Source organism: Tasmannia lanceolata, unplaced genomic scaffold, assembly GCF_043159265.1.
Source record: "Tasmannia lanceolata isolate RefF3 unplaced genomic scaffold, GAP_Taslan_0.1 ptg000044l, whole genome shotgun sequence".
Taxonomy (NCBI): domain Eukaryota; kingdom Viridiplantae; phylum Streptophyta; class Magnoliopsida; order Canellales; family Winteraceae; genus Tasmannia; species Tasmannia lanceolata.
Window position 1 is genome coordinate 19,405,523 of NW_027518721.1, and position 24,065 is coordinate 19,429,587.

The 24,065-nt window shown below is 38.5% G+C and overlaps 1 protein-coding gene across 3 annotated transcripts in view; it reads left to right on the forward strand.

Annotated features, from left to right (window-relative positions):
* The window catches only part of LOC143863504 (uncharacterized), a 41,417-nt gene that overhangs the window by 13,758 nt on the left and 3,594 nt on the right, over positions 1-24,065 (forward strand). For 2 of the 3 annotated variants that reach the window (XR_013240886.1, XM_077374182.1), the window contains exons 6-16: positions 435-553; positions 679-751; positions 856-1,073; positions 1,203-1,247; positions 1,382-1,478; positions 5,165-5,356; positions 8,504-8,607; positions 8,927-9,011; positions 12,674-12,823; positions 21,960-22,082; positions 22,863-23,033. Coding sequence is in view for 1 of the 3 variants with exons in the window: in XM_077374182.1 (XP_077230297.1) it covers positions 435-553; positions 679-751; positions 856-1,073; positions 1,203-1,247; positions 1,382-1,478; positions 5,165-5,356; positions 8,504-8,607; positions 8,927-9,011; positions 12,674-12,823; positions 21,960-22,082; positions 22,863-23,033 (1,377 nt within the window). In the remaining 2 variants the exon portion in view is untranslated. The remainder of the gene's footprint in view (positions 1-434; positions 554-678; positions 752-855; positions 1,074-1,202; positions 1,248-1,381; positions 1,479-5,164; positions 5,357-8,503; positions 8,608-8,926; positions 9,012-12,673; positions 12,824-21,959; positions 22,083-22,862; positions 23,034-24,065) is intronic. The other variant, XR_013240887.1, reaches the window with a different exon arrangement.

The window sequence follows — 24,065 nt, forward strand, 5'->3', positions numbered from 1 at the left end:
AATTCACTTCGAGTTGGGGATTGTTGTTCTTTTCTGTGCATCACAATTGGTTACATCATTGTTTTCTCAGTGTTGTATATTTTATTTGTTGGTGCTTCTTTATTTCTCCATCCTCTTCTTATTGCTGCAATCTTTGGTTGTAGTATACATTCTTTACCTTAAATTGTTCTATAACCTCATTTTTTATTTCCATCTTTCTCGCATTTGCCTTTACATTCTTTAATGAACATTAACCTACCTATCCTGCCATTCTTCTTTTTATTTGGCAAATGTTATGCCTTCATATGTTTTGGGCATATGCTTTATTAAGAAACATGCACCATCAGAGATGGAAAGTTGCTTTTTATATTTTCAAATTTAATTCTAGACATGTTGATTTTTGCTGTACAAATATGTAGAAGCATGTGATTAGTGCCTATGCTGTTTCACTGCAGGTATTGGAAAAGGATTTGGCAATATTTGGGTTTTTCATTGCCTTGGGAAGAAGCACACAATCATTTTTATCAGAAAATGACTTAGATGTCATAGATGATCCTATTCAAAGTTTTATAAGGTGTGGCTTATGCTACTTGATTTATTCTTTGGGCTTAATTGGGGAGATCTTGTGCCCCTCTCATTTGTAGTGTTGTTTTTTCTATTTGTTTGCTAATTCTACTGGTGTACTGCTATTTTCTTCAGGTACCTTATTGGGGGCAGTGTTTTATATTATCCTCAGCTCTCATCCATAAGTTCTTATCAGCTGTATGTGGAGGTCGGCGCGTAAATAATTGTTTACACCTTGGTAATGGTGTATAATAAAATTTTATTGTTCTATCCTGAGATTTTTTCTTCCTTTTTTTTGTTTGGTTTTTGTAGGTAGTCTGTGAAGAGTTGGACTGGCTTCCTTTCTATCCACGTAATTTGGATACACCAAAGAAATCCCATGACAGCAAGCGTAAACAAGGACTTGTGAATCCAAAGGCTATTCCTCAAGTCTTAGATGTGTGCTCTTATTGGATGCAAAGCTTCATTAAGTACAGTCCATGGCTTGAGAACCCTTCTAATATCAAAGCAGCAAGATTCCTTTCTAGAGGGTAAATGAACTTTTGGCTGTTGAATGTCTATATGTAATTTATATTTCTTTTTAGTTTTTCTCTTTTTCTATGCATTGGAATATATTGTATGAGTATTTTGGTTGGTGCTTACTACCATGTATGTTTCAGACACAACAAGCTAAATGAATGCATGCAAGATTTGGGGGTACTAAAGTAAGTTCTAAGAGTTCATTGCACATTTCTTTTCTCTGGATATTTTTATTTTTTGTTTGATTGTATAGGATGTGAATCCATACTCTTACAGATTATTAACAAATGTCTACAAAATTTTCCAAAATGTGTTGCAGGAATGAAATGAAGGAAGATATGGCACATTATCCAGGTGACGGGACTGGATGTGAAACTTATTCACCAGCTGAGGGAGAATTAGATTCTTTTGATCAGGTTTCTTTCATCCTTTGAAGCCTGCAATTTGAGCTTTATTGTGATCCTCCTTTGTTAGTCCTTTTTTTTAGAGAAGTACTAAAAGTGATGTGATAATGTACGTACAATTTGTTGTGTTGATTAGGCCAATAAATAATACTAAGGTTTATTATTTGAATGCAAGTAAATCTAGAACTTGGTCAATTCTGTCCGGAACAATTATTTGATATTGTTGTGGCTGGATAGGTGTAAATGGAGCAATGAGTTCCCTGAAGTTTAGCTAATACAATACATTTGAATTAAAATGAAGTCCGAATTTTACAGTTTAGTTAATAATCTTTAGACCCAATTTAACATCTCATGAGAAGTTTCTACATCTCGTACTACCGGGCAATTAATAATCTCTACTAAGAATTGATCAAGTCTTGACATTAAAAGCTTACTCGCTCACAGGCAACTTCTGCGCCATTCTTCGCCGCATGTAACCGGATTCTTTGGATATAATTTTCCTTTAATTTCCGGTTTCAAACAGACTAACGTCGACTCTTGTTAAAACATGCGGTTCCATTGAGTGTGCTGAGACAACAGTCAGGAGCAAACTCGAACTTTTCTTTCTATTTATATTTTTCAATACAGTGGTATTCTGCTGGATTTAAGTTTAGTTTCTTTGCTATTATTTATGTTATATTTTTAAATTTTTATTTGTTTGTATGAAATTTTTATTTTTGAATGGCATTGTATGAACTTAATTTTACTATTCCAAAATTAATGTTTCGACAGGTCGGGTTCCTAGGTTGTCATATTTCTCACATTGTATTCATTTATATTAGTGCTCTACTGCTCTTCATGTCTATGGACAGGGGAGTTTTGTTGCTCACCAACTGGATTGACTTGCAAATGGATGTATCAGTTTAAGGTCTCTGAAAATAAGGGATAAGCACAGTTGTATAACAATATGGTCAAAGTTGTAAGCACAGTTGTATAACAATATGGTCAAAGTTTCAATATTCATTTACTAAAGAAAAGAACACCATGAAAATGGACTTGCGAATGTTAGAAGAAATCAAAGAATACTGGTGTCACAGACGCGGCTACTTGATTCTTGCAGATGAGTTGACCTATCAGACTTATCATAGAATCAACTATTTTGAGGAATATCTATCATTAAGGGTTTCTCGTTGCTGTTGCCAATTATAAGTTGACTCGAGTGCAATAACTTGCTGAAGTTTTTTTTTTTTTTTTTGAAGGGTAATAACATCAGTTAGGGCTGCAACAGGGTCGGGTTGGGTCGGGTTTTTCAAAACCCTAGCCCAACCCTAGATCCCATTATCTCGGCCCTGACCCTGAGTCAGGGCCGAAAAACCTCAACCCATTGCCAGCGCTACAGGGCTCAGCGTAGCCCTGGCCCGCCTTGATTGGCCCTAATTGGGCCGGGCCAGGCCGGGCTGGCCCTGATTGAAGTGCAAATACCTGTTAAGAATGCAAAAAATAAAGCAACTAGATATCATATAGAACAAAATGATCAATAAACAGAGAAAGGGAACAAAATAAGACAATATGAATTCAACAACATCATGGGCAGCAGAGACAATCAATTAATAATAATAATCTAAAGATATATTGTCTCTGCGTAGCACATCTGCAGAAGAATTGCGGGTCATGGCTGGCATTTGCGGGATGTATACCCTAGCATTGTCTCTATAGAGAAAATGCATAAAATCTTTGGCTTTTAGTCATCTGCTCTCTAGTTGAAAGAACTAAAAGCTAATGCAAATAGCCAAATACCGATGAATTAGATGTAAACAAGCATGAAAATAGTAATAATCAATAAAGAACATCAAAAAAATTATCAAACAATAGTGAGGGGTTCAAAGCAGTCCAGATTTAGATTAAAAGGGTATTTCAGTAATTTTACAGATCTGGAATTTTGGGGTTATATTGCTGTGCAGATTATAGTTATGATCTAAAGAGGTAAAGGGAAGTAAATCTAGGGTTTAGGGAGGGGTTTTGATGTAGGTAGGGATCTCAAAAACTAGTTTTAGGGCTTGAAAAGGGTGAAAAATCTCAACTAGGCTCAAAAGGGGTTTAGATTAACGGATCTTGAATGTTTTAGCTGAGGTTTAATTACAAAATCAATCCCTCAAAAATCTCAGTTTGAGATCTTGAAGAGCAAACAAGATATTTGAATTTTGGTTTTTTTCAACTTTAGGGTTCAAAAAACAAGAAACGGAAAAGATTGATGTACTAACCTTGTTGTGCAGATTTGATAGAGAGAGAGTGGAGAAGAAGAGAGAAGATGAGAAGGATGGTTCCAAACCACCAAGAAGAAGAGAGAAGAAGAAAACCCAAATTTCTGGCTTGAAGCAATACGTGAATTCTATTCAATATTCAAAAGTCCCTTACATTGCTTTCATAAGTTGTATTTATAAGAAAAGAAATCCTAGAAGATAACTTAAGACCTAAGCAACTAATCTCAACCATTCATCTAATCCAAAGTAAACTAAATAAAGTTAAAAACTTACCTAAAATAGTAATCCCGTAATAGACCTATACCACTTATTAAAACACCCATGACTTGCTAAAATCACATCCAAATCATGTGATCTTGGGCTCATTAGATAGGTAATTGAAATTTGAAAAACCTTTCTAAAAATACGAAAACATATCAAACGGATGAGATTTGATGCCTAAAAAGTAGGCTACAAATAAAATAACGGAAATAGAAGATAAATAATAAAAAAGGATGCCCATGTCCGTGGCCCATGCTAGAGTCTCCACCATCAGTCTCGTCCAAGGCCTGCGCTTCTAAACCTTGTATTCTTTCACATTGTTGATGTCCCCATCACTATGACTATAAAGGAATTGCTAGAACAGTTCAGGAATAGCCCCAAACAGACATGCACATGTGAACACACTGATGTTTAGGTTGTGAATTCTAATCCACCTGAGCTCCGTTGTAGCTATTAGTTCCTTTTTTGGGTTCTACAAAGGCCATGATGGGCAGAGAATGTCTGTGGCCCACTTTGTTCATTGCTCTATTCATTTACTAGGGGAAGGGCTTAGTAAGTTTTGAATGCCCTTTATGGTGACTTTTTTGTTATTAATTTCAAGGCCATGACATCCATGGGAGAATTGGGTGTATTGGAAAACTAATGTGGAGAATGCAGGTGTTTTGTGATTGATTAATGATACATAGCTTGTTTTTCCTGCATATCTCATGGTTACAGTGGGGGTTTCATCCATCTGCTCATTTCATTGGTTGTTAAATCTTCATTTTATGAATGTACTTATCGAGTCTTCCCCTGCTATTGTGACCCAAACTAGAAGAATGATGGTTCACCAAGTCACTGTTATTTTTTTGTATATATTTGAACTAATTGTATGTTTTTCATTGTTATATATATATATATGGGATTTGCTAGGGTCCATCGCAAAAGGCATTCGCGGCTGGTCTGTCGCATGTCAGACCAGCCACCTCGTGAATGAAGACAACAGCTTTTGTATCCATTCACGAGGTGGCTGGTCTGACATGCGACACACCAGCCGCGAAATGCCTTTTGCGATGGACGCTAGCAATTCCATATATATATATATATATTAGAACTAGTTACTTGTCTTTATTAGATCTCAAAAAAAAAGTTACATGTCTTTATTATGTATATAACTTGTTACATGTCTTTATTGGTTCTATGGATATCTGGTTGCAGGCATTGGAGAGTGTTGAAGAGGCTCTAAAAAAGTTAGAAGGATTGCTTCAAGAGGTACACGTTTCCAGCTCCAATCCTGGAAAGGAGCATTTAAAAGCTGCTTGTTCTGACCTTGAGAGGATAAGGAAGCTTAAGAAAGAGGCGGAGTTTTTTGAGGCATCTTTCAGAGCAAAGGCTGCTTCACTTCAGCAGGTAGTTTTTTTCTTCTTGATTTGGTTCTTAGTTTATAAGCTATTAACATGAGTTTTGGAACATATTTATTTACATTGCATCTAGACTTCTGGCTTGGGTTATTTTTCGTCTTTGAGTTCTGGGATTGTATCTATTTATTGAAAGAGATATGTAATTAGCAATCCCTTCAACTGTTGAGTTTGCTTCTACACAGTCACAATCTTGTCAAAGTTATCTCACCAGGGCCAACTCCTTTAAGCACTGATGCACAATGATCACATTCCCTTACCCTAAAATACAAGGTACAGTAACCCAAATTTGATGCCTCATCTTACCATTTGTCCACCATAACAGTAGAGTTCTATTTTGAGAAGAAAGACTGTAATATTCTGTTCCTTTTTTTGAATGGTGGCAAATTTCATTAAAAAGGAAAGACCGATGTGGTCAATCGGATCAAGATACATAAATAAACATACAAGAAAAATAACAAGAAAACAAAAGAAACTCAAGGAGGAAGAAAGTCAAACATCTCGAGGCCCGCCTTGAGGACTCCCTCCCTAACTAATCTGTCAGCCACGGGATTGGCCGATCTCCTGATATGAGTGAAAACAATCGAAGACGCTTCCGCGATATCTTGAATTTCATCAAATAATGGTGCAAGTCTCCAAGGAGAGACAAGAGAGCCCCTCAGCCACCGGATGGTATTGAGGGAGTCTCCCTCCACAATCACCCGATCCAGAGAACCTCTATCCAAAATATTTATTCCCTGATGAGCTGCTCGAACATCCGCCTCATGTGCATCTGAGACTCGAACTGGTCCTGCAAAGGCCCAAATGACCTCACCACCCGCATTCCTAACAACTCCTCCAATGCATACCGGATCGGGTTACCCATACTAGATCCGCCAAAATTAAGCTTGAGGAAGCCAAGAGGGGGAGGCTCCCATTCTTGCACAACCAAAAGACGTCGCCCAAAACAGAAGCAAATCTCCCTCCAATCATTCCAAAGATCAAACGCTGATACACACTTAAAGCTAGGAGATTTGATATGATGCAGATGTTGGTGTTGGTGTTGGATAAGACCAAATACCTCTTGATCTAGGCCCAATAATGTGCAACCTTTCTAAAGTTTCTCGAGATATATGATGTCGGCACCAACATAATGTGTTTGGTTGATAGAAGGGTTGAACAATGCTAGTTATGCCTAAAAACGGGTTTTTTAGTTTTTTGTTTGAATGATAGTACATATCATAAAAGGGGAGAACACCCAAGATCTAGATGATCAAACAAACAAACAAAATCAAAAGTGCAAAAAGGGAAAAAAATACATAATCATCAAAGAGGGAGGTCATCAAAGAACTTCAAAAACACTCTCCCAATTCTTGAACGAGCGAGAGTTTTGCCTATTAGCTTATCGATGAACATGTCGATTGATCGTGTCATGGTCGTCAACTTTGTCCAAAATCTCCTCTATAGCATCATTGAACCTCAAGGATAAGGCACACCATCCCAAACTCAACAGATCACGTTGAGATAGTACCCCTCAACGATTAGCGTGTCTAGCAAAGTCCAATCAACATGCTTTATCCCACTAAGACCAGAACCTCCGATTCTTTTGAGTGGTAATGCTAATCGGCCCCGGAGAGGTAGAAGAATCTTAGCCTCTACTCTACGGAGAAGCCTGCCCACACCCGCAAGATCGAGACCCCTCAACCATTAGCGAGTCTAGCAAAGTCCAATCAGCATGCTTTATCCCAATAAGACCAGAACCTCCGATTCTTTTGAGTCAGGAATGCTAATCAGCCCCGGAGAGGTAGAAGAATCTTAGCCTCCACACTACAAAGAAGCCCGCCCACACCTGCAAGATCGGGATTCCCTGAACTCGACCCATGAGAGTTCAACTTTACGCATTCCACAAGAGTGGTGGCCCATCTAGGAGTGGGATGCTTAGTCCGAATTTGACTCAGTCTAGTCTCCTCCTAAGTTCGATGAATAGAAGACTCTCCAATCACACTAAAGATGGGAATAACTGCCAACCACCGAACAACAATGGAGATAGTCTCCTGCTTCGTAGCCCAAGCCTCTTTAGACACCACCTTAAAAATTCTTATAGTCCTCTCCTTCCAAACTAGCTAGAGCAAGGAGAATAGATACAAACCCTAGAGAATTTGCCCCATGGCCATGGCATGCCAAGGTGCAAAAACCCAAGATTCACAACGCTTAGCCATTCGATCAAACATAACCCAACTAAGCCAAACATGCAAAGAATGAATCCCTAAACCTCGCAGGCAAAGCTACAGTGAAGAAACAAATGTTCAACCGGTTCCTCCAATGAGAATCTCACGACACAATGGCTAACAATAATCTTATCCTGTCTACACAGATGATCAACAATCATACTTTTATGACATGTTCCCCTACAGAAGACAATCACCTTCTATGGGATAGGCATCCTCTAGACTCTCCTGGGACGAGAACAAACAAACTATGACAAAAGCTGGCCTTGAAAAGATCTCACAGAAATTACGCCCTCTGGGACTCCCATCCAAATCTGGCGGTCTTCCTCACACTGCCTTTTGATGAAAATCAAATCTACCATGTCCATAAAAAGGGTCAGTTTGATCGATCTCTCAATCAAAAAAGGATCCATGGAACTGCACCTTCCAACCCACTTTCCAATCCCGCCGAATAAAAGAAGCACCCACGCCCGTCTCTTTGTCAGAGGCAACACTAAAAAGTAAGGGAAAATCAACTCTCAGAGAATAAGGCTCACACTAGATATTCATCCAAAAACGAACCCTTTAGCCACTCTGAAACAAGGGCCAGACTTTAAAAGGGCTGCAATATGTGTGACGCTAGATTATGATGCCATAATTTATCAAGCGAATTCCACCCCAAAGCTTGAGTCATACTTTTCATTAATGATAAGGCGCCACAAATGGTCCCTGTCTTCCCCAAACCTCCAAACTCACAAGAAGGGCATTATTCATTAAGTACAAGCTCCTAATACGAAACCCACCCTCTTTAGAATGACAAACTCAACCCAACTAACTAAGTGGTACCTCATGTCTCATTATTTCACAAAAAGTTTCTTTGACATTGCTCAACTACTGCATCTACAATCTTAATGCAAGACTTTTGTGCTGGTTTTTCTGTGCTGATAAACTAGGGAGAGGATGACACTCATTCAGAGTCTTCTGTTAGTAAGCAGAGTATTTACTCGAAAAGCAAATTTGGAAAAGATTCTAATGGAGATGGAATCCCTGCAGATAGGTTAGATGCTTTACAACTTGGTTGGAAGTTCTTTTCTTTGTTTTTCTTCATATTTTACATGATTTAATGTCAGCCTAGGTGAAATGACATTTTATTTAGGCTACTGCTATCCACATGACCATGTTTTGATAATGGGACGATACCACATTGTTTTACATTTTTTACTAGCTGTCGAAGGCTATTAGAATTCCCTAAAAGTTCTCAGCAGCCAATCAGAGAAGTGTAAAACAAAGTGAGTTGTCCCATTATCAAAACATGAAAATCAGTAGCCTTTATTTATTGGTTTTGGTATATTTGATAGAGGGATTTTATTTTTCAGGGTGGTCAGTAATCCTCGTGGGTTTTGGCATTTCTTGGTGCTTGATTCCACAAGAAAAATGGAGCAGTCAACCACAGATCAAACAGTAAAGACCTATTTTTACTATAAATTAGTGTTTTTTCTTACCTGTTTACCTATTCCTTTTTTTTTTCCGATTTTGGGGTACTTTATTTGACTGTGTTAAAGTATAAAAGTGTCTTCTCCAACAGCTTAAGCTTTTGGAGTTACTGGTAGTTTCACATGGTATTAGAGCAAAGGTCCTGAGTTCAAACCTCCTTGCTATGAAAAATCCACATGCAATGGTCAACCCAAAAGTGGGGCCACATGTGCCACATGTACGCCAACCCAAAGAAAGATGGGCCACACGTGTGGGGGAGTGTTAAAGTATAAAAGAATAATTAACGCCTTCTCCGACATCTTAGGCTTTTGGAGCTATTGGTACTTTCACAGACTGAACATGTCATGATTTTTTTTTGAATGGACTGAACATGATATGACATGATGATCACTTTTTTTTCTTTTTGATAGCTATGTTTAAGCCTTGAACCCAACATAAAAACCTGAGGCCATCTCTCAACTAGGGCTCAACTTCAGAAATGGTGGCCCGTCCAGTCATCCATTTGCACCATCTATGATTTTCACTTGAACCACGAACCTTTTCCTTTTCCTTTGGGTTGTATTTCCTATTCACAAAATAAAGAAATAATTATATCCATATTATGTTTTGTTTGAACCTCCTGCAGAAACAGTCTCATATACTCGGGTTATATTTTCTTAATTCTGTCCCTACCGTGCATAGCCGACCCCAACTAGTTTGGGACAAAGGCTTAGTTGAGTTGAGTTGAGTTGAGTTGTCCCTAACGTGCATCCAATTATTTCATCATTCTAGGCTACGGGTATTGTGAAAATGCACACATAAAATCTTTACTATTGTGGGTGTGTAGTCTTTAGAATAGAAAACACTGCACGAATTACATTTTCCATTAGATTAATTCTGAAAATACGGGTTTGGACAAACTTGGCTCAGTATAATGACCATCAAAGCATATACAACATATACAACATGTGGGAAAATTTTAAAACAGTATAATGACAATAATTAGTTGCAGTTGACTGTCTTCAATTGCAGCCTATAAAGGCCCAATGATAATGCCCACATAAACTATTCTGTATTTCTTACCTTCATGCTTGATTTGACCTATATCTTCAACTTTTGAATTTTCTTGAGCTTCTTGAGGAACTGTTGAAGGTTTTTTGGGAAAGCTTTAAATTCAGGGCCGTGGGACTGCTAGATTTTTTTTTTCAAACAAGTATATTATTATAAAAACAAACAGATAAAAGAAAATCTCAAACCAGAAGCAAAAAAGCTAAAAAAGCAGAATAGGACCTGGCACCGGCGCCGACTGCAACTTGGGCATCACATCCCACAGACAGTCAACCCCACAATTAGCTGGATTTTGGGCTCTGAAGTTTCCTTTGGGATTGGATATTGGTCATAGGGGTTTCCTGACATTCAGATAAGTGATTTTACATTTCCCAGAAGATACATCTCAGCTGCAATGGAGGAGGGCACTCATCTTTTAGCCCCCTGATCGTTAATAGGTAGTCACCTTCAGTCCCAATTTTTGTAGATCCAAACCTACTTACCAGATCCAAAGACATGTCCTCACTGCTATGATTGTCCTTAGGAGGGCTGGGTTGATTCTCACCTTCTGTTTTCATCGCGTGACCGCATACTACACTAATAAGTTGTGTTACACATACAACGGTTCTAATTCTGAAATGATGGAATCATGCATGTGGCACTATCTGGGTTGCTTTCACAATCAATATTTAATAACTGCAGATTATGGTTATGGACAAACACACTCAAGCTAAATATATCACACAAATTGGAAAGAGAAGACACTAAGGGCTGGGCATGTGTCCAGCTACAACTTGATAATTCTAAAACAAGTAATGGGTATGAGGACTATAGAACACTGAGTATTTCACAATGACAGAAGTCTAGTGCACTCTAGAGCTCACAGGATTGGTTATGATCAAAGTAAAGTTTCTAATTTCTGGTACAACCAGAAGTGGAATATGTCATAAAAAATTGGAAAGGGAACCATTTGATAGAACACAAAGTTTTTCACAATGAAAGAAGTCTAGTGAACTCTAGAGCTCACAGGATTGGTTATGGACAAAGGGCCAAAGACTGGAAGTAGAATATGTCATCCAAAATTGGAAAGGGAACCACTTGATAATGGAAGAAGTGATGAATATAAAGGCTATAGGAACACATATTATTTGACAATAACAACTCAGAGGATTGACAAATACTTTGTTATAACTGATCGAATGAAACAACAAGGTCCTTACTATAGCATTAACATATTTTAACTATTCATTGCGGACCTGATCCAGAAACATAAGGTTAACACACGACCGTAAACACAATATATGTGAATTTGTGTTGATTTGTTTTCTCAATCACCATTTCTAGCTCTAGGTTTTAGCACATAATGCATGGTTAAAACCCCTCCTACTTAGCTCTCTTTTTCTACCAAAACTCTCATGAGACCAACCTTTCAATGGTTCCAAAATACTGTCTAATTTCAATCCAAAGTTCCAAGATTGTTCCCACAGAGATACATCATACCTACAATGCCTGCCAATTATAATCTGCTAGTCTTTTCCATATGCTCTGGTCCTGAATTAAAGGTTCTGAGAATTTATTATTGTCGTAGTCATGTTTACTTGAAAAGAGAAATAAAATAAATAAAACCATTTTTTATTGATAAGTTACTACTTCATCCATTTTTATGTAGCTATCTCTGGGGACTTAAGTACATCTGCTTGCCACCTAAAAAAATGTTGTCATGTGCCAGTTACTCTGGGACTACTGTCAGCATCTCGGGAATAATCAGTAGCATAATGCATTTTTTGTAGAAAATAATCAGAATATTTCTGTGGGTGACATTATTTTAACTTAGGTTCAAATAGTTTAAAACTTAAATACTTAGTGCTTATAGTGGGCATTTGTGCTCGAGTCTTCTGAACTTACTGTAATATGGCACATGGATTGGATATCTGCAGATTGCAGCATTGAATTTGCGAAGCTGCCACTAACAGATTGAATTCTGAGTTAGGGCTTTGATTTCTTGCTGAGCATTTCTGAAACCATATATATTGCACCGTGAATGGTCATTATGGCTTTTTCTTTTACACTTTGGGGCTTGGCATCCTTGTCCTTTTAGACGTCCATGGGTTTCTGCTTGGTTCTCATTGTTCTTTTCCTTGAGATGAGCCCTGAGCTTTTTTTAATGGTCACACTGATCCAATTCATTACATAAGAATTCTATTTCTACCACGAGTTGTTTGACAATAATACAGTGCACATATATGTGCGCTCCCAGAGCATTATAGCACCCTGCTATCTCTAGTTTTGACATACTTGGCTTTGATTTTCAACTGTGTAATATTGAAACCTGATACATAATCTAGGTGAATAATCAAGGAGGCTTGGATCTTTTTACTTCTAAGGTGGGATGAAATGTGATTGCCAATCTTTGACACCCATGACTTAATTTTGAGTCCATACTTTTGTCTAGTATAACCTAGCAATGCACTTTGATCCATTAAATTGAATAGGTTCTCAATCTATAGCATTTATATGATTGATAGTAGTTTTGATATGGTCTTTAAGCCCACATATGCTCTTTTGAAATATTAATTTTCAACAAATGTGTCTCATTGGTGCAGGATGACGAACCTTGTGAACAGGCTACCAGTGCTAATAGGAGTGATGCAAACCCAGAGTCAAATGAAATTCACCGCTTTGAGCTTCTTAGAAATGAACTAATTGAACTTGAAAAACGAGTTCAAAGAAGTACTGATGGAACTCAAAAGGAGGTTATTTTTCTTAAACCTTTTAGATAAGATTATAATTGCTAATCACATAAGTTAGTTACTTGGAAAAGAGAAAATTTTCCACAGCCACTCTAGGTGTATTAATACATATTACACACTCTAGTGTGAACATACATATATTTTCTTTATTCTTTTCGGATTACATAAAAGATCAGGGACTAGCCAATTTGCATGCTAGCTAAATATGTTTATCATGCTTCAAACTGAATTTCCTTCTACAATGTAGAAATGAACTCTTAGGGCATGTTTAGGCATAACGTTTTTCATTCAGAAATGATTTTCGAACGTTTGGTAACCCCAATTTGGAGGTAAATTTTCTTTCTGAAATTATTTCATAATAAAACCTTGGAAGACCCGTATATTGCTGATTTTTCTCCCTGAGAAATGTATTCATTGTTTATTGGGGCTCTTTCTCACGCTCCATGGTCATCTCTCTTTCTCTCTCTCTATTACGCAACTCTCTCCTCTTGCCATCTGTCCTCTCTCTGTCTTGTCCTTTTAATAGCTGTTGACAGCGTTTGGCCCGAGTTTGTGGTCAGCGACAAAGGATCCCTCTCTGCGCCCCCAGATTGCTCGTCGCCATCCACATACGTTGATTTCTCGAATCTATCGCTGCCCTAGTGCATCGCTTGCTTGAGAAGCTCGACATGGTGAAGATCATCCAATCTGGAGCAGGCCTATCATTTACTTGTCAATTCTGATCAAAATTTCCAGAAAATTCCATTTTAGAATGGATTCCAAAACATCCACCCAATTGAAAATTGTCATTCAGAATTTTGGTATGTTCTAGAAATTCAGGATTGAAAGTCCCTGCTCTGGACGGAATCGATCAAAAATGCTTGAAAGAAGCTTGTTATGCCTTTTTTTGTTTTTTCCCTTTTTTGTCCTTTAAATGTGATTGTTTATATACGTTGACGTTCTTTTAATGTAATTTATCCTTCCCAATCGACTGGGAGGATTAAAAGCAGCAGTTTTAAAACTCACCGACTCGGCTTACTTAATGCAGTTTGACGCTGACTGCTTTTTTGACTCTAGAACTCAACACGTTTTTGTGGAGTCGATGATTTTTTCACTCCATAGAGCTGATTTTGGCTCCCTCTCACCTTGAAACTCACGAGTCCTACTATGCGTTTGTATTTAAGTCTATTGTTGCCAAGGATCTTCAATCCTAGTCCTCGTCTTCATTTTCTTTTCATTTTCATCCGTTTCTTCATTTTCCCTTCATTTTCTTTCCATTTCTAATCCTAGTCTTCCTCTTCACATTGAATATCAATCTTCAATTTCTCCTATGTGTTCCTTTATGATCGGATCTACTCCTCGGAGCATCATTCTTTCCCTATGCCTGATAACCTTGAGTTTGAACAGATTGGTTGTGTTTCCAAGGAGAGGCTTGAGAGTTCGTTTTCTAATGATGAAGTAAAACCGGCTTGTTTCTCCTTGAAGGGTGATAAGGCGCCGGGGCCTGACAGGTTTTGCATGTCTTTGTTTCATGAGTTGTGGGATATTATTAAGGTCATGGCTGTGCTTGATGAGTTCTTTTGAGGGTGTTAAAGTATAAAAGGTTAAATGATGCCATCTCCATCAGCTTAAGCTTTTGGAGTAACTGGTAGTTTCACATGGTATTAGAGCCAAAGGTCCTGAGCTCAAACCTCCTGGATAGCAAAAATCCACATGCGATGGCCAAACCCAAAAAAGGGACCACATGTGCCACGTGTAGGCCAACCCTAGAAAGAGGGGCCACACGTGAGGGGGAGTGTTAAAGTATAAAAGATTAAATAACGCCATCTCCATCAGCTTAAGCTTTTGGAGTAACTGGTAGTTTCACAGAGGGCAAAGATTAGATGAAGGTATTGGGGCCACCTTTAGCTCTCATTCTTAAGAAGAATGAGACGGAGTGCTTGCTTGAATTTAGACTAATTAGCTTGGTGGGAAGCGTTTATAAGATTCCATCTAAAGTTTTAGTTGATAGAATTAAGGTTTTGATGGGAGGGATTGTATCCAAAAACCAAAGTTCTTTTATTCAAGGTAGATAAATTGTGGATGGTGCTTTGCTTACTAATGAGTGTGTGGATTTCTATTATAGAAGTGGGAGGCGCGACATCGCGTGACGTCACCTGCAAAGTTGACATGGAAAAGGCTTATTATCTTATTTTTTGTTGGTTAAATAGGCTTTGGAGATAGATTGATGGTCTGAATGCGTAATTGTGTTTCCTCAACTTGGTTGCGATTTTGGTTAGCTGGCCCCCTGGTGGTTTCTTTAGATTGATCAGAGGTCTTAGCTAAGGAAAACCTTTATCTACGTTTTAATTCACATTATAGCTGAGGTTCTTAGTAAAATGATTGAAAAAGGCCATTCTTGTGGCTTTGATCGAAGGTTTTAAAGTTGGCCATTATGAGATGGCATGCAAATCACTCATCTACAATACACCAACTACACTCTTCCGGTAGCAATGATGATGTTTGGATGATTTAAAATTTAAAAGCGGGTCTGCATTGTTATGAGTCCGTTCTCAGTCAACGGATCAATTTTTCCAAGACCATGGTGATGGGTGTTAGGTTAGAGGATGGGGAGGAAATTGGGTTGGCTAATTGCTTTTTTGTCATCACTGGCGTTATTCCCAACACTTGTCTGGGATTATCGCTTTGTGTTAGGAGACCTCCCAAAGGGCTTTAAGATTGTGATTAAGAGAGTGCGGAGGAAACTTTCTCCATGGAAGACAATTCTTCTTTCTTTGGGAGGCAGAATCACCCTTTTGAAACCTGTCCTATGCAACATTCCTTGGTATTTTATGTCCCTGTTAAGTTTCCCGATTCCGGTGGTGGACAAGATTGGATTATTTCAAATAAACTTTCATTGGAACGACAAGAGGGACGCATAAAGTATTATTTGGTTAACTGGAAAGGTATGTGTCGATCAAAAAGCGAGACTGGGTTTAGGTTTTGTAGATTATGCTTCTACAACACTCTTCGTTGTAAATATATCTACATGTTTGGGATTGACATGGCTTGTTATTGAGAACTATGGATCTATATTTGGGGGATGATATTCGCTTGACAAATACAAGTTTCAATGCATCACAACTTGGCGTGACATAAATTATATTGCTGGCACTTTTCATAATGGCATTAGTTTTAGAGTGGCTGATGGAGTTCGAGGTAGGTTCTGGTAGGACATTTGGTGAGAGTCAATTCTTTTGTGCGTCGATTTTCCTTTTATTTTTCGAGTTGGCTTCGCAAAAGAGATTAGCGTGGGTGCCTTTTTTATTTAACATGATGGAAGAGTGAGTTGGAATGTTCACTTTGTGAAACTACCACTTACTCCAAAAGCTTAAGCTGTTGGAGAAAGGCGTTATTAATCTTTTATAATTTAACACTCCCCCTCACGTGTGGCCCCTCTCTCTTTGGGTTGGCCACACGTGGCACATGTGGCCCCTCTTTTGGGTTTGGCCATTGCATGTGGATTTTTGCTATCAAGGAGGTTTAAACCCAAGCATTTGCTCTGATACCATGTGAAACTACCACTTACTCAAGCTTAAGCTGTTGGAGAAAGGCGTTATTAATCTTTTATACTTTAACACACTTAATGGGAGCTTTTTCTGGCCAGGCGATTGAATTCGTTGCTTTGTTTTTGGTCAAATTAGGTTCCGTCTTCATCAGTAGACAGGGCGAAGATGTTGGATTTAGATGGGGACTTCTGATGGGGCATTTTCTTTGAGTCCTTTCTATGGTTAGCGTGCCTTGTGTTTTGCGTGTTCCCGTTGCTATGAGGGTTTGGAGAGTGCCTCCTTCGCAAAGAGTGATTGTGAAACTATTGGACCGCATGTTTGTATTAAATCTTGATGGTTGATCATTGTCGGAGTTTTACCTGATCACATTGCTTGGCTCTTTGATTCCTAGTTTTTGCGCCTTAGCCTGCTCGGGGCCATGGTCTTTGGGGTTTGTTTCTCTTTGCCATGCCTTGGATAGATTGAAAGGAAAGAAACAGAACGGTTTTCAAGTGGGTATCAATCGGAGTCTGAGGCATTCAACATCATATTTTCTTAGAGTGGTGCTTTGGGTGACATTTCTTCCCATTTTTAGAGGGGTCGTTGAGTCTACCATTCGCTAATCCTACGAGATTAGACTGATTCATATTCAGGCAGTCTCTCCTGCTCCCAGATGAGTGCCTCCTCCCTTAGGATTTCTTAAGACCAAATTTGATGGGTTGAGTTTAGGAAATCCTGGACGGGTCCATGTGGGCGGTTTTCTCCATAGTTCGGAGGCTGAGATCATTCGGGTCTTCTTATGGCTGCTCGGAGTTACCGATTCTACTGAAACAGAAGTCCAGGCTCACCTTTGCCTTGATGGCTTGGAACGTTTCTTAAATCTTATAGGTTGAGGCTTCGAGGATTTGTACAGGCAATTCAAAAACAAAACAGAAAAAAGAAGTTCAGGCTCTACTCAAGGGGTCTTGACCATGTAAAAAAGAATGTTTGACTTGCTTATCGTGGAAGGAGATTCCCTCAATGTGATTCTTGGGGTTAGAGACAATATTACTTATCTCTGGAGGTTTGCTGACTCTATTGAGAAGATTTTTGACACTGTTGAAAAACTACATTATTTTTTCAACCTGCTTTTTGTTCATCCACTAATGAAGCGGACCATCTTGTTCACTCTAGAGTTGTGAGGACTTCTTTGGAAATGTTTGATCATCTTCCTCCTTGATTTTGTTTTTATTTATGCTTGTTTGTTAGCTTTTTCTCTCTCTTTCATTTGTTTGCTGTTGTTTGTTAGAAATGAGGTTAGGATTAGAAGCGAGGAAGAGGAGTGGAGAGATGGAGAGTCTCCACTAGGGAGCTCCTCATGTAAATGATGTATATATAGGCCGATCTAGGGCAACAATGGTTCAAAGACTAGAATACTCTCTACACTATAAGTAATGTCTAATACTCTAATCTACCCTTACATTATTCAACACTCCCTCTCAAGCGGGAGTGTATATTCTATGGAACTCCAGCTTGCTACAAAGAAACTACAACAAACAATAAAAATAACCATAGAACAAAAAGGTATAATAATCTCATACACACAGCTAGCTTGGTACAACACTCCTTCTCGAGCTGCTGTGGTGAATACATAATTTAAAACATAACAAACATGACAATGACCACCATGAGAGTACAATCGTCGAGATCAGCGGCAAAAAAAAAGTAACAACTCCCGTTTGAAGCGGCACTACGGTGGGAATGATCACAATATGGCCTCCCCCTGAATGAGAGACCGATGAATAAATATGCAAACCACGAAGGATCGAACGGAGGTACCTCGGCAGGGAAATAGTAGCGATCCATTGAGCAAAGAGGGAACACCAAAGGCATGCATTGAGAACAACAACGAAGTGGCACTGGTTGACAGAGACATCAGCTGAGAAGCACAATGCCAGGAGGAGAAAAACAACCACCGGAAAGGTGATCGGAACCAACCAACAGCGAGAGACACCGTCGTCTGGTGAGATAAGGTCGACGGCAGGACATCGCTGCTAGAAAATAAGAAGAAAAAGGAAGAAGAAGATAACCAACCAATGATGGGGACACCATCGTCCGGAGACAAGGTCGACGGCATAAACATCGTCGCCTGAAGATAAGAAGAAAAACGAAGAAAAAGATAACCAACGATGGGATACTGTCATCTGGAGACAAGGTTGACGGCATGAACATCGTCGCCTGAAGATAATCAACCAACGATGGGGAAACCATCGTCTGGAGACAAGGTCGACGGGGACACCGTTGTTTGAAGATAACCAACCAAAGATGGGGAAACCACCGTTCAGAAACAAGGCCAACGGTATGAACATCGTTGCTTGAAGATAGCCAATCAATGATGGGAAACCATTGTCTGGTGACAAGGTCGATGGGGAAACCGTTGCCTGAAGAGAGCACCGACCAACAACGGCGGAAAGCACGTCGCCCGGGGCAGATGAGGCCGAACTACATGTGTAGAAAAGAAATAGGATGCTGAAGGATGTCTGACAATGCGAAGAAAAAGCTAAACAACTGAAGAATGGTGAACTAAATCAAAGAGAAGACAACATGAAGAAGGAGCATGATGTAGGACGAAGAACAGAATCACCAACAGTACTCTCTCTCGGGCGAGACTACATGAGCCGAAGACAACAACACAAGAAAAGAGATAAAGAAGGCAACACCAAGACAATTCTCCCTCAAGAAAAAGACAACAAAGAGGACAACACCAAGAAAAGGAAAACCCAAGAACTACATGACAACACTCCCTCGAGTTGAAGGCTGAATACCTTCAACTTGCAGCAAAAAAGAAGACTATCAAGGCACAAAACCCCTCTTAGACATTTTATCAAACACTTGGGGTGGACCTTGAAGATGAAGAGAAAGGTCATACACGCCAAAAAATATTGAAAAGATAAAAGAGAGACAGAGAATTTTTGAAAAGAAAGAAAGAAATGGGGTTTTACGGAAAGCATGAAAGAAAACCGAGAGTTTTTTGTATTTTTTGTTTGAGATTTACGGCAAACCCAAGAGGGTTCCTGTAATGCGCATAACAAAGAGAGAGACCTGAGAGGATGAGAGAGAAAAGATATGCGAGAGAGAGAGAGAGAGAGAGAGAGAGAGAGAGAGAGAGAGAGAGAATGGAAAGATTGAGAGAAATTTTTGGGATTTTCTTAAAAACAAAAAGGAAACAAGGAATATGGTGACTTCTAAGGCTATCTTCTTGGGCTATGAAGTGTCAATTGAAGGAATCAATCCGGATGAAGAAAAAAAGCAAGCTGAAAATTGGCCAGCACCTACTACTATTCATTATATATGCTCCTTGCATGTGCTTGTTAGCTTTTTTAGAACTTTTGTGAAGAGCGTTTAGTACTATTATGACTCCTATCACCGATGCTTAAGGTGTGCCTCACTATTGCCCTACCCGACTTTGACCACTTGTTTGAGCTTGATTGTGATTCCTCTCGTATTGATATTGGGGCTGTCCTAAGCCAAACTTGAGGCATGCAGGGTATTTTATTGAGAAATTGATTGGTTCTATACTTAATTATTTTACGCATGATTTGGAGTTATATGTCATAGTTAGATCTTTAACTTTTCGGAGACACCACTTGATACATTGGGAGTTTGCTCTCTATTCATATCATGGAGATATAAAATATATAAATGGGCAATGAAATTTAAACTAGAGGCATGCTAAATGGGTTAGTTATTTGCAAGAGCTCCCATTTTCTCTCAAGCACAATTCTAGTGTTAAAATAAGGTAGCCGATGCCTGAAGTATAAGATGTATTTTGCTCAGGTATCATGATTGATGAATGATGACGGCTTTTATATAGATTACTCATTATAGTGTTTTTAGAGACAATAACATGGTTTCTTTATGCATAATGGGCTACTTTCTTTGTAGATATTGAATTCTTTTTTTATTTTTTGAAACTTTTCTACATCGCCATTTTTTTTTGTAAAGACCTACCTGTTCTTGTTAACATTTGTGGAGGCGTCTCTTTGAGAATTTTCTTCAATGTGACTACTTGTCTTGTACTTCTTTCTGTGCTGTAGGAAATGCTTCCACAAGCACCATAATACCCACATCTGTTCTATTTCCGGAGAAGTTGATCTTTATAGGTCTCGTTATTAACATGGTTATAAATTTCCATTGACACGAAATGACCGAAATGTTTACATTTCCATCTCCATCGAGATGCTTACCGAAACTGAAACACATGCCGAAACCAAAACTGTGAGTGTATTAGTCGTATACTATGATGCCGAAACCAAAACCGTGAGTGTATTAGTCGTATACTATTCATATAATTATATTTATATGAATTGCATGTGAAATGTTGTATATGTATTAAGAGAAAACATTTCCTACACACTTGTGTAGGTAAGTTACCTACACACTAGCTTAAAATACAGTGGGGGCCCACATTGTTTGGGTGATCCAAACCATTCATTTGAATGGTCCTCACAGAGATAGGGTGTCCACAAAAAATCAGATCCATAGGATCATCCCAACCCTACGATTTGTGGAGGTAAAATGGACGTGTATAAACCTTCACAAATTAGTCCATTTTTTGCCTCCATAGTTTGAATGGTTGGGATGATCCTATGGATCTGATTTTTTGTGGACATCCTATCTATGTGAGGACCATTCAAATGAATGGTTTGGATCACCCAAACAATGTGGGCCCCCACTGTATTTTAAGCTAGTGTGTAGGTAACTTACCTACACAAGTGTGTAGGAAATGTTTTCTTTATGTATAAATATTTATATAAATTACATGTGAAATGTGATATTATTGAATTATCATACATATGCGACAACACATGTCACTAGGTACCTAATGTTGTTAAACCATTATGGGTTGTTTTGTGTTTATGTGATGGTTTTTTGAGTGTGTATTTGTATTTATTCTAGCACTTATTAAAGTTTCATCTTAAATGTTCATCATTTGCATATGTTTCCTTACGATTCCATGGTTTTACAGGATTTTCATCAAAATTTCTTTCTGAAACTGATATGTTTCCATTTCTGTCACGACCAAAATACATACCAAAACTGAAACCTATTACCTTGTTGGTGAATAAATATGTTTCTCTATGAGAGTCAAATGTGACAAATTTGATTGACCTTCCTATTAGAAACATGACATTCAAGGGAGCCAAAAGCAGAAGTTAATCAAATACTTCCTCTTTTACATTTTGTCAAATATAGTTTGTAGGAAAGAGATTCTACAATTCGGATTTCTGGTGAAAACTCTGCCTTGAGAATCAACACACTTGGGCAAGTAACCAATTGGATGTTTTTACCACTGCCATTTCACCTCATCAATCATCGCATGCACCTCTTTTGTCGTAGCCAATGTGATAGTGCTGCAAGTATACACATTTACTTCATAAGAATAACCCTTTAGAGAGTAATACAATACATATTGTTCAGTGATTAAGTAATTATTAATTTTCATTGTGTTTAGTATGATTTTGATCCTTTGAATGCTTCACATGTGAACTACTTTACCTGTACATTTACCTGCTAGCTCATACCTCTCTTTAGTTTGTTTCATTTGACTACCACTTCCTCTTAATGAGATTGAACTATGTTCATTCTTTCAGGAAAATAATCCTACAGATAGCAAGGGCAACTATGGTGCTGCACCAGGATATACATTAGTTCAGGTGCAGAAAACTGAGAGTATCATTGGAAAGTCAATCAACAAACTGAAAGAAACTGGCACAGTAAGATTATTTCTCACATTTTATTTACGTATCCTTTGAACTGCAATACCCAAGCAATGTGCCCATTTCCTAATGGGCAGCATGTGTGTGGTCCTTGGTCCGGAGGATGAGTAAAAACCATGCAATCATGTAATGGACTTCGTCTTGTTGAGAAACATGGCAGCCATAATTGTCAAGAAGTGAGAATGTAATAGATTGCCATAAAAACCTTAAGGGGCCGTTTGGATATGCGGATTTTAAAATCTTAGATTTCCTCAAATCCTGCACGGGAGACGAGAGAAGAAGGAGACTGTCCGTGGTTTTCTGATTTCTCACTCTTCTTTCCGTCGAGCGAGAGAGTAGGAGATCGTCATGTGTTTCCAGGTTTTAGAAATCTCCGAATGGGGGAGAGATTTCTAAAACCTAGAGTTCTTAAAATCCAGGATAGTGGATTGTAGAATCCAGAATTTTACACCTCTTTCAAACTAAAACCTGGATTCTAAAATCCAAGTATCCAAACAGCCCCTAAATGTATGCTTGCAAATGCTATTAGATGACCTATCCTGTAACAACTGCCTATTGCCTGCTAATTATATGTGGTAATAGATTGCCATACAAGCTTTAAAGCGATTGATACTTGCCTTAGCCTGCACATAACAAAATTGATCAATTTTAACCTGCATTCTTCTTTTTACATTATTTACGCCTATGTATTGTCACAGCTCCAGATTTTTTTTCCCATTTTTTATTTTAATAAACTAACATCTTCACGAATGATCATCCTGGTTTCTGCGTAAGCAGGATGTATGGCAAGGAACTCAGCTCTTAGCCATTGATGTGGCGGCAGCAGTGGGTTTGTCCAGAAGGGCACTAACTGGAGATGAACTCACAGAAAAAGAAAAGAAAGCTCTTAAGAGAACTTTAACTGACTTGGCATCAGTAGTTCCTATTGGCATTCTCATGCTTCTTCCGGTGAGTAAAGTTGTTAAGATCATCTATTTTGTTTTTAGTTTTATCAGCAATTGATTCACTGTACCATTAAAAAAAAAGCAATTAATTCACCGAATCATTTAATTCTGGAACTGTCATGGATGGTAGTTGGTTTGTGCCTCTCTCTCTCTCTCTCTCTCTGTGTGTAGCCATCAGACTTTCATTTTAAGTTAGTGCCATATGTTAATAGGTGAAAATTTCAATATGCCTAGTTCTATATTTCTGTCTAAAGTGGTGCATAAGTTATGACCTTCAGTAGATGTCCCACTGATTTAGATTTAGGGTGTGTTTCTTTGCACCTTTCAGATTGGATTAAACTCCTATAGATGCTAACATTTCATCACATTAGATTTTAGTGGATGTCATATAAAAAATGCTTCTCGGTAAATTCAATCAATAAATGTTGTAATCACAATCTAAAAATGGGTTGGACCCCTTATGGAACTGATTTTTTTCTTCATTTATTAATTTATTTTTCAGCAGTCTTCTTCTCTCATACATAGAGAGTACAGGCCTACAGCCATCCACTCCCTTTACTCATTCCGCAACATCCTCCCCCTACCCCATTTCCACAATGGTGGCACCACTCAAGCCCTCACATTGCTCTCTCCACCTTGGTGTTCGTCACAGTCACCACTCTGCCCTGTTGTTCACCGGCCACTTGCATCTGTACTACCCCAAAAACATAGAGCTGACCTCTAGTCAATCTCCGTTCTCTGCAAACCCTCTTTGATCTTATCTGGCCTCCGGCGTAGTCATTGTTGGGCACCACTACCGTTCGTCATTGCCGTTGCAGCTGGCCCTGCCTTCTTCCTCCTTGCATGTCTTTTTTCATTTCTTCTTTGTATTTTGGCTCCTTAAAATATGCTAGATTTTTGCAATTTGGATTTTAGTTCTACCTTTCTAGTTTTATTCGTGCTGAAACTGACAATGTGGATGGATATGGGTTGACGATTTATGGTGCTTCAAAAATGACATTAATAATTTTATTCATTTGGAGAAGTACCACCATTG